The following is a 13,544-nucleotide window of genomic DNA, read 5'->3' as shown; positions in this document are numbered from 1 at the left end:
ATAATTTCAGGTATTTAAGTAATTGATCAATTAATATTTGAAGCCAAAACTTGTATCTAAAAAAAATTATCTATTTGTCTGCTACTATTTGTACATAGAATGTGTTTTAGCACTTAATTTTTGAGGATAATGTTTAGGACTGTAACAAAAAGTCATTGTGACAATTGTTATTTTTCTTTCTTGTTGAGGCAGTTGGCCTAACATTTCACGTTGGGTGACATGTGGCAGGTTCTCTTTTCTAATTAGAACAAATGTCCCAATTATGTTAATATATCTCCTGATGCCAATCAGTGAATAATTAGAGACAACACATCTGTCTCCCGCTAAGGGAATGGGATAAAAAAAGATAGAAGAACAAAGTGCAAAGCTCTCTAAATTGCTGCCACATTGGATTGCGCATTTTTTTTTCAAATATGAATGCACAATATCATGAACAACTTTTAAATGTGTAAACTATACATTATATTTTTGTTTGATTTATTCTAAAATATAATTAACTGTGAAGACCCTGAGCATTTTATTTTAATAAATAATATTTTAGCAAAAATATTAAATCAAGACATTAAAAGTTTACTTTACTTTTAAAGTTACTCTTAACTTTAGAGATAAAACTATTGGGTTACTTTATTGGGTAACTAAAGTAAAAGTAAGTAGCTATTTAAAAGTAAATAATATTAGTCACAGGATCCAATCTGGGTCGGTCACTGGCACCAGAGGTTTTATCTTCTGAGCTTTCAGAATCCTGCTGGAACCCATCCTCAGGAAACTTCCCTGGACTTCAGTTCCCTGAAGATGGGCTCCAGCATGAGGCCGAAAGCTCAAAAGACTAAACCTCTGGTCCTGGTAGCTTACCTAGATTGGATCCTGCAACATTATCCTGTGACCCATATATTTGCCTTCATTTGTGAATATTAATCTGTCAGATTTTGCAGCAGCAATTACATCCAGAAAGCACACACAGGTAACTGATTCAGCAGGATTCATTAACTTCTCTTTATATATAATATAACATATAAGTAAATGTACAATACTTATGGCAGGTTTTTCCAACATGGTAGTAGTTACAAGCAAACACAGGTAGAGGAGAGAAGTTTTCAGTTTCAGTCAGCGGGGCAGACTAGTTTCAGTTTCAGAGCTGAGCACAGAGCTAAGCCACGCCCAGGCTCCAAAACTGTTTTAGTCACCAATCAGCTCCCATTGGCTGATTTAGTTGCTATGCCTATACATTGGCTGACCTTGCTACTAAGCCCTATTCCAGTTCATGAATAGTCTGACATACTGTAGTCCTTCAATCCAGCCCATTACTGATAGCAAACAGGATTCAAGGGAATCCCACCATTTGCTGAATTAGTAACAGAGAAATAGATCTGGTATAGTGTATACCATAGTAAAAGTAAAATGATTTGTAAAAGGGGGATATAAAATCTCTACTTTGCAGGCAAAATTGGTGACTGCAACAATGACTGGACAGAGTTCAGGACTGGCCTGCAGGTTTTTTGCCAACTCAAGGATGTGATTGAACTTCATCCTGGCAGTGAGGAAAGGGTTTAAAACCACTCTTATTTAATGTATCTCTTGTTTAGTGACTGATAGTCCTTTGGCTTTACAGAAGAGCCATCATAAAAGAGATCAGTAAAAACAATGTATGAAGACACATATCTTTTTGCCATGTTGATGCAGTGGTTAGAATGCGGTATTGCAAGCTAACTCTGCAGTCTACTGCCAGGAGTTCGATCCTGACCAGCTCAAGGTTAACTCATCCTTCCATCCTTCCAAGGTTGGTAAAAGACCCAGATTGTTGGGGACAATATGCTGAAAATCGCTTAGAGGGGGCTGTAAAGCACTATGAAGCGGTATATAAGTCTAAGTGCTATTACTATTAATAAAATCTGCATATCATTCTAGCCTAGAAAGTTGTGTTAAAAAATAAAATGAAAGAAGTAATGTCTTGGGGGAGAGTAAGAATGAAGGACAAATTTTATGCTCTGGGAGTTATTCCAGAATAGAGGCTGAAAAATGGTTTACTGTATGTAGCTTGTATAAGAAAGATTAACCTAATATGAATTACATGGTTATCCATGTTTAACTGTGGTTTGCTCAATTAACTCTGTTTTACAACTTGGCAAAACACTCTGAATATTACTATACAATTGACTGGGTTCACACTGCATGCTACGCTAAACTGTGATCTGACATTGTGATTTGGTGCATTCTTTGAATAAAACTTTTTAGCTTAGTTCAGTAAGCTTTAGTATTTTTGGAGTTCCAAATTATAGTGGCATTTCATATAAAAGCTTTAAAGGAAAAATGCCTTACTGAAAAGAAAATTTATTCCAAAGCAATTGTTATATGTTTATAGCTGAAGCAATTTTAATTTGACATTTAGTACTATTACCAAGGACATTATAAGTGACTCATTACTAAAAGGCCCTGCAAATGAGACCTGTGGTTTTGATCAACAACCTAAGGAGCTTTAAGTGCAACATCTTGTCTTCTTTGATAAATTAGGCACATCAAACATTGGAAAAGACTTGAATGCTCATTCTCTGAAAGTATGCAATGAGTTTGAGAGGAAAATATTAGCAGCTCTCTGAAAAAGGCTTTAGCTTTGAAAAATGTTATGAAAGAGGAAAAAGCAAGTGCTCTTTGAAAGAAGGTTGCCTTAAAAAGTCAAAAAACAAAGATGTACTTACTAACTGCCTTTACTTCTTAATTTCTTAAGTATCTTAGAGAAGTTCTCAACTTTATCCATTTCTTAAGATTCTACATAACAAATTCAAAGCAAATTCACTTTGCCATCTATAATTCTCTTTCCTTTACCATCAGATTGTATGGGAGCTCATATAATAAAATGCAGTAAGATTTTTCTTTGTAACCTAAGGAAGTAAACTAAGACAAATTCTGCCTCACTGATCGCCATCGAGCATTTATACATAGCCTCACTGACCGACATTTGTACATGGAAGTAAATAAACGACACATATATTTGCCTTCATTCATGCAATACATAAAGCTGTGCAATTTTCAATCAACAGAAAAAACACTTGGAACATGGGAAAACACAAACATAGCACCTATCTGCAACACTTTCAAACAGTTGTGCCTTTCCTTGGGCATCATAGAGCAACAGTGTAATCCCACCTCCAAGTGCCAGCCAGATCTTGCCTCTAGTCTAGTCAAGGTTGCCTAGTGTTGCCACAGGGTATATCTATTGTGTGGCTTGTATTACCATTACCTCTTGGTGGAGAGGCAAACATGGGAGTATCTTTATACATATTGTCCATGTTCTCTGTGTGATGCTAGAGAACTGTACGAAAATAGGGCAAGGAACAAATGACTATGATTATGTCAAGGGTGAGCTTGTTATCTTCTGCAAATGGTGTATCCTTCTTAGGTAATTATGATAACAACAAACATTTGGTTTATAAAGTTGCAGGCAGGTGCTATGAGATATTTCGACATTATCTAAAACACACCAGAAAAGTGAATCTTAGTTCTGTACTCTGGCAGAATCTAGTTTCAGTAAGAACTATTTGATAGTACCTAATATATATATATTAGATTATATTAAAGCTGACTAAATGTAATCATGTTATTTTGAGAATTACATTCTGTATGGTATTAGGGAAAATATATGAGTGCAGGAGTGCAATAAGGGATACTACCATTGCCTTTGGTTCTATTGTGCAAATTATGCAGTTGTTTAAAGAAGCATAGAAAGGACTATCTTAAAATATAGGATAAATGTGTGTGATGTACCGTCGCTCTGTCAAGTTGTGATGATTGTTTCCATGAAGAAATATTCTTTGCCTAACATTTTGTCATGAGTTATAATTTCGGAGTAAGAAAAATCTAAGGTTGTAGATTCATTAGTGCATGATTGCACTTGGTATTTTATCACAGAAAATACATGTAATTTCACACTATTTTAAATGCAATAGTTTCCACTAGAAATAATTCATTTATGCAGTGCATAGAATCATTAGTAATTCTATATTGCAAATTATTAAGTTGATGAACATTAATGTATGGATCTGAGAACAGAGAGTTGCATACTTGCAACCAAGTTTTATTTTAGGTGATAAAATGAAATATCCAGTTAGAATATTCATGTTCCTATCTTAAATGGGATGGATTGTGTTAAGCATAATTTCAGTGATGCGTGGCATACAAAGAAAATACAAAAGTAAATAATAGGGGGGGAAAGGAAAGAGAAAAGTGGGGAAAATACATTTTCTTTGTATGCTACACTATAAACTAATAAAATTGTTACTTAAAAAAATTCAATGATTCATCTAAGAAAAGAATCAAACTTTATGTTAACAAAAATAGAGGAAGGCCCAACTGCCTAGATGAATGATTGATTGCAGTCATTTCTGGGATTTTTTAAAAAAACAGAAGCAAATTCTTGGCTTTCCATTTCTTTGGGCAAGTGTTCAAACTGTTTAAAGGGCACGTTTGTCTGGACAGACCAGGTCTTTCTTTGTTGTGAGAATTCTCTGTATTCCATTGGGTTGGCCAGGGGCAGGATTTTTTTATTATTATTTGATTAAAGTGCTGGGCATAAATCCCAGTGATCTGGTGACATGAAGGCACTTCTTTGATCCATCCCAGGCTGTAAAACATGCTCAGTTCAAAAGCAAATAAGCTACTGAATGTTCAGCCAATTTATGTAGACTAGCTTACCTCAGGCAGCTCCAAGAGACTGGAGTGCTTCTTTATGATAGAAATGAATGGAATATTATATAGCTTGAGGAATATGGTTTTTAGGTCTTTAACCATTCCAGCCTTTCTAAACGCCTTTAAAAAAAGAAAACATCAAATATTTGTATGAATACAGGGTGTGATGGTATATAAGCAAGTCATATAGAGTCACATTGATCCACATACGGCAAACAGTATCTTATTTTAAGTCAACACAAATCATTTGTTTCAAAAAATCGTGACCCACATAGATTCCCCAGAGTTCTCTACAACCGTACTTGTTATTCTTAATAATTCTTAAAAATTGGAAGGGGCAGAGAATCACTTTGCATAAAGAGGTCACCGAATGCTGTGTTGTTGCTGTTTTTAATTTAAAAACTCATTGTTCAGTTTCCAAAGAACATTACTGAAAGGTAAAGTAAAAGGTAAATGTTTCCACTGTCCAGTTGTGTCCGGCCTTAGGGGGTAGTGCTCATCTCTGTTTCTTAGCTGAGGGAGCCAGCATTGTCTGAAGACATTTCCGTGGTAAATATGACCAACATGATTGTATGATGAGGCTCACGGAATGCTGTACCTTCTCATTGAAGTGGTATTGATTTACCCACATTTGCATGCTTTCGAACTGCTAGTTGGGCAGGAGCTGGGGCAAATTGTAGGTGCTCACCCCATCCTGCAGCACTCGGGTCTCAAACCCAGGCGCTCAGTTTTCCAGCTGACAAACTCAGCATCTTTAACCACTGAGCCACCGCACCCCAATTGAAAAGTAGGATAAAAATAATTACAGTTCAGAATATAATTGAGTGCTCTTGGTAGGAAATCTAGATTTGCCTTTGCAGTACATGGTCTCCTCATGTCCCTAAGGCTATTGACCACTGATAGTTGTCACAATGAATTCAGGAAAGGATTCCTGAAATAAAAAGAAGTGTAAAGGTACCAACCACCTTACAGGTCTTTTCAGATGGACATTTTTCCTGTATCCAGTATATTTTGGTGAAATATGTTTAATCTATGTCCTCAACTTGCAACTATTTGTTTAATAATTAGATAATTAGAACTGCAGAAAAAACAATTGCTACCAACCTGCCTTCCATTGAGGACCTGTATACTGCATGAGTCAAAAAGAGGGCTGTGACAATATTTACAGATCCCTTGCATCTTGGACACAAACTGTTTCAACTCCTACACTCAAAATGACGCTATAGAGCACTGCACACCAGAACAATTAGACACAAGAACAGTTTTTTCCCAAACGCCATCACTCTGCTAAACAAATAATTCCCTCAAACTATTTATTAAGTCTGCACTACTATTAATGTTCTCATCGCTCCCATCACCCATCTCCTTCCACTTATGACTGTATGACTGTAACTTTGTTGCTTGTATCCTTACGATTTATATTGATATTGTTTCCTGTTTGCTTATTTCTACCCTATGACTATCGTTAAGTGTTGTACCTTATGATTCTTGATGAATATATCTTTTCTTTTTTGTACACTGAAAGCATATGCACCAAGGCAAATTCCTTGTGTGTCCAATCACACTTGGCCAATAAAAAATTCTACTCTGTTCTATCCTATCCTATCCTATCCTATCCTATCCTATCCTATCCTATCCTATCCTATCCTATCACCATTGTAATCTTCTCAGCTGGCTTCCGATAAGCAAAGTCAAATGTGGAAAGCCAGATTTGGTTAAGGACCACATGATTCACTTAATGACTGCAGTGATTCACTTATCAACTGTGACAAAAAGGTTGTGAAATGGGACACAACTCACTTAACAACTGTATTGCTTAGCAGTAAAAAAAATTGGCTCAATTGTCGTCTAAATCGAGACCTATCAGCTGTCATAGGAGAAGGTAATTATTGACAATTGGTTGTATTTGTATTTAAAAGGTATTTTTGTTTATATTTATTTACTTATTTTGTATATGTAACTTGCAAAGTGCTTTGAGCGAATTAAGGTGGCTCAGTGGCTAAGACACTGAGCTTGTCAGTCGGAAAGGTTGGCAGTTTGGCGGTTCGAATCCCTAGTACAGGTCTCCTGCATGAGCAGGGGGTTGGACTAGATGACCTCCAAGGTCCCTTCCAACTCTGTTACTGTTAAAACATTAATCTGTCAAAGAATATAAATACATGTAATTAAAAATACAGTTCACCTGTGTGCTTGATATGAAAATGCTGTATCTGATCACATTTGTGAATCTCTCAACAGGTTGAGTGGCTGAAAAACGAAGAGGTGATAGATCCTGTTGAAGATCGAAATTTTTATATCACTATTGACCACAACCTGATCATAAAGCAGGCACGTCTCTCTGATACAGCCAATTATACTTGTGTTGCCAAAAATATTGTGGCAAAAAGGAAGAGCACCACTGCTGCTGTCATTGTCTATGGTAAGAAAGTTACCAGGTTACATATTTGGGTTATTTATAGATTTTAGTCTACGTATAAACTAAATTTAATCCATGCAGGCATGAGAAATTTAATCCGTGGACTTCTAAAGTGGGTTGAATTCTACTTTATTCTGCTCTGTATATTTAGTTGAAGCCTAGAAACAATATATAGGCAATTTATAGTGAAAGTAGAATGTCCTTCTTTTTGTAGTTAATTAAAACAAGTTGGTCTGAGGGGGAAAAAAACCTCCACAGACTTCTGAGTTTTGTTCCCCTTGCTTTACTGGAATGTTAGCCCAACCTCCCCTGTCCATGCTTTCAAATTTCACTGTGTTTATCAAAAGCTTAAAACCAAGGTAGCTTAAACAATACAGCCTTACAGTTTTCAATCTGCCTGAAATTAGAAACAGAACATATATTATACTTAGCTTTTGAGATCGGTTTGGCATTCTTCCTGTTGAGTTGTAGGTAGAGCAGGAAAACAAGAGAGAGATGGAGGTAGGAAAAAGGAGATAAATAACTGTTGCCTGATTGCACTCATTCTCATTTTCTCTGTCCACAAAGAACATCCAAAGTTCTCAATTTGTTGCAGTGCCATAAAGAATGATTATTCCTGCATTTCCCATCACTTTTCATTCAATTTCGTGATAAAGAATAGGCTTTCAATATTTCTTTCAAAGGAGAACAGAATTTCATCATTGGGTACTTGCACTTATTTTGTTACAAGAACCTGTATGTAGGAAGTGTATGTCTTCCATCTTTCAGTGATCAAGTATTTTTCCAGCAGTCTGTAACTATTAGCTTCCTAGCTTCAATTAAATCCCTATAAAGAAAGAATTTCTCCCCCCCCCTTTTTTTTTTTTTACTTTGGACAGGGTAGATAGCCACGGAATCCTTCCAAATGAAAGTGTAGAAAGCAAGAGCAGCAGTGGTATTCTTCCCCATCACCAACGATGATAAAGAGCAGAGGAGGTATTCAGCAGGTTCTGACCAGTAGCGGACATTTTGAGTAGTTTGGAGAACCAGTAAATACCACCTCTTACTGGCCCCGCCCCCATCTATTCTCTGCCTCCCGAGTCCCAGCTGATTGGGAGGAAATGGGGATTTTCCAGTAACCTTCCCCTGGAGTGGGAGGGAATGGAGATTTTACAGTATCCTTCCCTTGCCACGCCCACCAAGCCATGCCCACAGAACCGGTAATAAAAAAAATTGAATCCCACAACTGATAAAGAGTCATCTCAAGAGCTTCAAAGTCTTTTTATCTTTTAGACAAATGCTTGATACATAAAGCTGTTTTCCTAAACTATACATCTTTTTTAAAAAATAATATATTTGACATTTTAAATTTCAGAGTAAAAGCTTCATCAGATGCGTTCTGTAATAACATGGCATTTTTTCTATATTTTTTCAGTCATTAAATTGGTGCAAAATGTATGAATTATATTACTGCATATATCACCTGAGATGGAAATAAAACACTCTGCTGAAAGAACCTAAATCAATTGGCTAACCACATTAATTGCATGCATTTAGCTGAGGAATTGGCCTGGATGTAAAAATGCAGAAGGGAAATTCTATGAAATGCAGGGGGTAATAGATTTGGGAAGCTGTAATCCTTGTGCAGATAAATTGTAGGTGTTATTTTCCAAAATGTAAACCTGTGAAACTGATTTAATGAATAGAATTTAATGGGTTACTGCCACAAAAAGTGAAACTTTGAATTTCATTTGAGGAGATTCCATCTACCGTATAAAGTGGAATATCATCAAATAGTAATTGATCCAGGAGAATTCATAAAGTTTTAGAGATTATTCCAGATTAATCTATGAAACAGAAAATTGACTAGGTAACTCTCTTTTGACACATACCATACTCTCTTTGGTTTCTAAATATTTAAGAAGTTAGTATATGGCCCTTAGCATCAAAATATTTATTGGCTGACTTGCCACCAAGTCAATAGTTAGTCGTAGATAGATTTTTTTTTTCTCCAGGATCGTCCCAAAGATGTTTTTTTTCAAGAGGCATCTGAACTTTCTGGTTTTTCTTTGAAGAAATTTCGCTTCTCATCCAAGAAGTTGCCCTTCAACCCATTATCCCTGTGGTTGAGTCCATTTTGTTTCTGGTTGTCCTATTTTTTTCTCTCTCTTTCCTTTCCTTTCATCTTTTCCAATTTTATAGACTTTTGAGCCTGGTCATTTGTTCCTTGCATGTTCATTTGAGTTGATTTGTTCCATGATCCATTATTTTGGGTTATTATGGGGTGAATTGGTTTTTCCCTTTATTCTTAAGCATTTTTGAACAACAAAGTTCAAAAGCATAAATATTCTTTCTGTGCTTTTTCCAAGGCCAAGTTTCATAGAATGAAAAGTAAAAGTAAAACCATTGCCTGCACTAATTTGGCTTTTCTAAATTAAGATGATGGCATCTGAATACAGTAGAACCTCTGGTCACGAATGCTTCTGACCACAACCAAATCGGGTTCTGACCAAAAAAAAATTCAGATTTGATTTTTTTCACAGCCTATTTCCCCTTCCGCACCATTTTTTTTTGAAAGCGCCAAATTTCCAAAATTAGGTTTGGGTCACGACAAAATCAATTTGCGACCAAAGTTATGGAACAAATTAGGGTTGTGACCAGAGGTTTTACTGTATATTTTCCAGGATTCATTGATACTAAACCAAATGCTAATATTATTAGAACTTTATTGTCATTGTACGTATATACATAGTATACCCATACAACAAAATTCACATAACCCAAAGACCAGGCCCAACACACATAACAATCCCCAAACACACCCCCATATGTGACATAGTTCTTGACTACTGATTCTTTTAGTATTGACATTTGATCCTAAAAGACAGAAATCATCCACCACTTCAATATCTTTATTGTCAGTTTTAAGGACCATTATTGTACTTGCTGTCATTAATTTGGCCTTCTTTGAATGTAATCTTTGTCCTATTTTTCCACTTGGGCCCTTGAGATTCTTTACTAGAAGTTGCAACTTATTTATATTTTTAGCTAACAGCATAGTGTTACTAACATAAGCCAGAATGTTGATGTTTCTTCCTCCAGTTTTTAAATTGTGTTTGTCTAATTCTGATCCAATTTATAAGTTAAACAAATAAAGAGAGAATGGATAACTTTGTCTTACTCCTTTGACTACCTGGAGACAATCCGTTTCACTATGTTCAGCCTGATTATTGTTTCCTATCCAGTCGGTTTCCTAAGTATATTCCATAGCTTGACACGGTAACCACATGTCAAGGGTCTTCTATAACCAATAAAGCACATATTGACTTTTGGGGAATATTCTGTATCTTCCTCCATACTGTAGTAGCAAGAGCAAAGAATAGGTTAGTGTCTACACAATACTGTCCATGGAGTTATTTGGGTGGGAAAAAACCTATATTGTCCCCTACAATAGTAAGGGTTAGGAAATCTTAGAAATTTTATGTGACTACTTATCATATAACTTTGCTGATATAGTTGTTCAGAATCACTTGCAACATTGAATTCAAGAGAGAGTAAATTCCGATTTATCAGTATAATTTGGAGGACTTAATTTTCAGCTTCATCAGCTGGTGTAAGTATAAATGTATACCTTCTTGGTGTAAGAATACCCTGAAGCTTAAAGAAGCTTCATAGAAAAAGGGGATTCTATTAGTGGCCTTCCTAAGGAGTATATCAGTGGAAATTGAACAGTCTTAATGGCCATTATGAAGTGACTATCTGAGTGAAAGTATATCTCACTTGGGAAGTAAGGAAAGGCTCTTATTGGTTATATGTATCTTTTCCTTAGACCTGAAATCATCTGCTAATATGCAATAATTTTTAATATTTGTTTTGAGAATGATGTATACTCTGAATTGGCCAGTGGCATGTCAAGAAAAGTGAATGAAGTGCCCATAGCCTTGCCAATTGCCCAAGCAATGCCCCTCTTGATATGTTCCATGCTGGAGAAATTCCTACGAACCTGCACTTTCTTTTCCTAAACTCATTTGATTACTTACGATAAATAAGATTTCATTCATATATCAGGGTCTGGTTCCTTGGCAGTTTATATTTTTGAGTCTCTATTATTAAAGTTAGTGCTCGTATATTATTTAGTTGGTGTGGAGGTCATCCAAATTTTTTAGCTGGGTCTCATTAAAATATGTATTTATTTTACTTCAACCTATACAGAAGCCCTGAAATTGTATAGTGAGAGCAGGCAATACAGACAAATTGTATGTCAGTTTTATCCATCCAGGAGAAAGTTGATCTGCCATCACGAGCCTTATTTTTCATAACAATCTTTCAGATAATTGTAATATGCACTAGGTGAAGCTCTCCCTGAAGAATATTTGAAGACTTCAGCAAGTACAGGAATTATTGATCACAGTATTGTCTTGCCAGCATTCCAGAAACTCAGCATTAGCTGTATCATTTGAACCAACTACATTGGCTTTCCATTTCTCCCAAACCCATTTAAAAATACTATTTATTTTTTTTATCTTGGGGATAGTTTATTTAAATAAAGTATCCCCTCCTACTCTTTTTTTTTTCAGATAACTTATTAGAAAGACAACTCTATACTAATGGGTATAAAGAAGAACCCTTATTAAATGTGTATACTGCCCAGTGGTGAAATCCAATTTTTTTACTACCAGTTCTGTAGTAAAGCTTGGTGGGTTTGGCAGGGGAGGATATTCAAAATCCCCATTCCCTCCCCACTCTTGGGAGAAGGATATTGCAAAATCTCCATTCCCACCCTACTCGGGGGCCAGCCAGAGGTGGTATTTGCCGGTTCTCTGAACTACTCAAAATTTCTGCTGCTGATTCTCCAGAACCTGTCAGAACCTGCTGGATTTCACCCCTGATACCGCCTCTGTACAATTTGATTATAGGCAATGTGTATATTTGTTTGTTTGTATGTATGTGTGTGTGTATTTATGTTTGTGTATATGTCTGCAATAATATAGACAGCAATTCATCAGTAAACTAAATTTTGTACTGATGTTTCTGGATTCAATCCTGAAAGACTTTTGCAAAAGCCAATCTGTACAACTTTCCACGTAACTTGAAGAATAAGCCTTCCATAGGAAGAGAACTCCAATAGAATATACTCAGGACACCACTTATTGTACCTCCTAGTAGGTGGATATCCTGTGCAGGCTCTGTCTGGTTATCCAAATAGGGCAGGCTTTTCTAAGAGGCATCTCCTTCCTAAGAGAGCCAAAGATTCCTGAATTTTCAACATGCAGAAACTAGTTTTGTCCAGATTTTAGTCTCATTTGGTTACATATTAAGGGCGAAGGGAGTACCTTTGTTGTGATATTACTTTTCTTTTATTGTCCACTTTTGAAATCTAAGCAAGCATAAAAGAAATACCTTCCCTTTTTCACACACACAAAAATGTTTAGTTCACAGAAACGCTTGGAAGCCTGTAGGCTTCATAAATTGTCAGTCCTTTGTTTAAGTCATTTTCCTACCTTCTTTACTTCTCAGTCAATGGCGGATGGTCAACTTGGACAGAGTGGTCAGTATGTAATAGCCGTTGCGGAAAAGGCTTTCAGAAGCGTACAAGAACATGTACAAATCCAGCACCACTCAATGGAGGAACCTTCTGTGAAGGCCAAAATTTGCAGAAAATAGCTTGTACCACATTATGTCCAGGTATGTTGTATCACTACGATATTATCTAGAATAAGTCTTCTTTTCTTTTCATTTGTGGTAGTGGGGATGAAAATGATGACTCCTTCCTTTTGATTTTAAAGTGAACTCTATTATGCCATTCAGATACAAATAAGATGAATAATTAGCACTATTGTTAGGCAATGTTTGCCTCTCATTGCAGCTGTTATTCTGAACACTTACATAATGAGTCAAGATTTAGACCCTTGGGACCCTAAACCTTGGATCTGTTAAAAACTCTGCATTTAAATAATAACATGATTTTATATATTAGTAAGCTTACACTTATTAAGGCAAAGATAAGATTTTTTTTACTAAAAGTAAAAATATTATCTGAAGGAGATGGATTATTGTATTTATTGTAAACTGCCCAGTCACTATGAAGACGGTTGGCATATAAATGTAATGAATACATGAATGAATACATACATAAAATTATCATGTTATTATCATTGTTGTAAAATAACACAAGTTTCACATTACAAACAAAAACCATGCACAGTCTCTTAAGAATATGTTTCAGAATGTTTTTGCCTGCCTTCTTATTCACTAAGATGGGTAAAATCTATCCTATTTATTTTAGATAGATTAGAAAATTATTTTAGTTCCTTCCAAGGACAAAAAGTTCAAATAAAGCTCATGCCTGATTTCTCTAGTTCAAAACCTGATTCGACCTTTCAACCAACAAAATATTTTCTTTATCGTCAGCTACGTTCCTTTTTTCTATTTGATCTAAATAGATCTAAATAGTATTAATATAATGATT

The 13,544-nt window shown here is 35.7% G+C and overlaps 1 protein-coding gene across 1 annotated transcript in view; it reads left to right on the top strand.

The window, feature by feature from the left end:
- Window positions 1-13,544, top strand: part of UNC5C (unc-5 netrin receptor C) — a 397,259-nt gene that overhangs the window by 305,825 nt on the left and 77,890 nt on the right. Inside the window, exons 5-6 of the mRNA XM_058193417.1 lie at window positions 6,919-7,099; window positions 12,593-12,760. Coding sequence (XP_058049400.1) covers window positions 6,919-7,099; window positions 12,593-12,760 — 349 coding nt within the window. The remainder of the gene's footprint in view (window positions 1-6,918; window positions 7,100-12,592; window positions 12,761-13,544) is intronic.

This window comes from Ahaetulla prasina, chromosome 8 (assembly GCF_028640845.1).
Source record: "Ahaetulla prasina isolate Xishuangbanna chromosome 8, ASM2864084v1, whole genome shotgun sequence".
Classification (NCBI taxonomy): domain Eukaryota; kingdom Metazoa; phylum Chordata; class Lepidosauria; order Squamata; family Colubridae; genus Ahaetulla; species Ahaetulla prasina.
The sequence above is the reverse complement of the archived record's forward strand: the minus strand, read 5'-3'. Positions and strand labels throughout refer to the sequence as shown.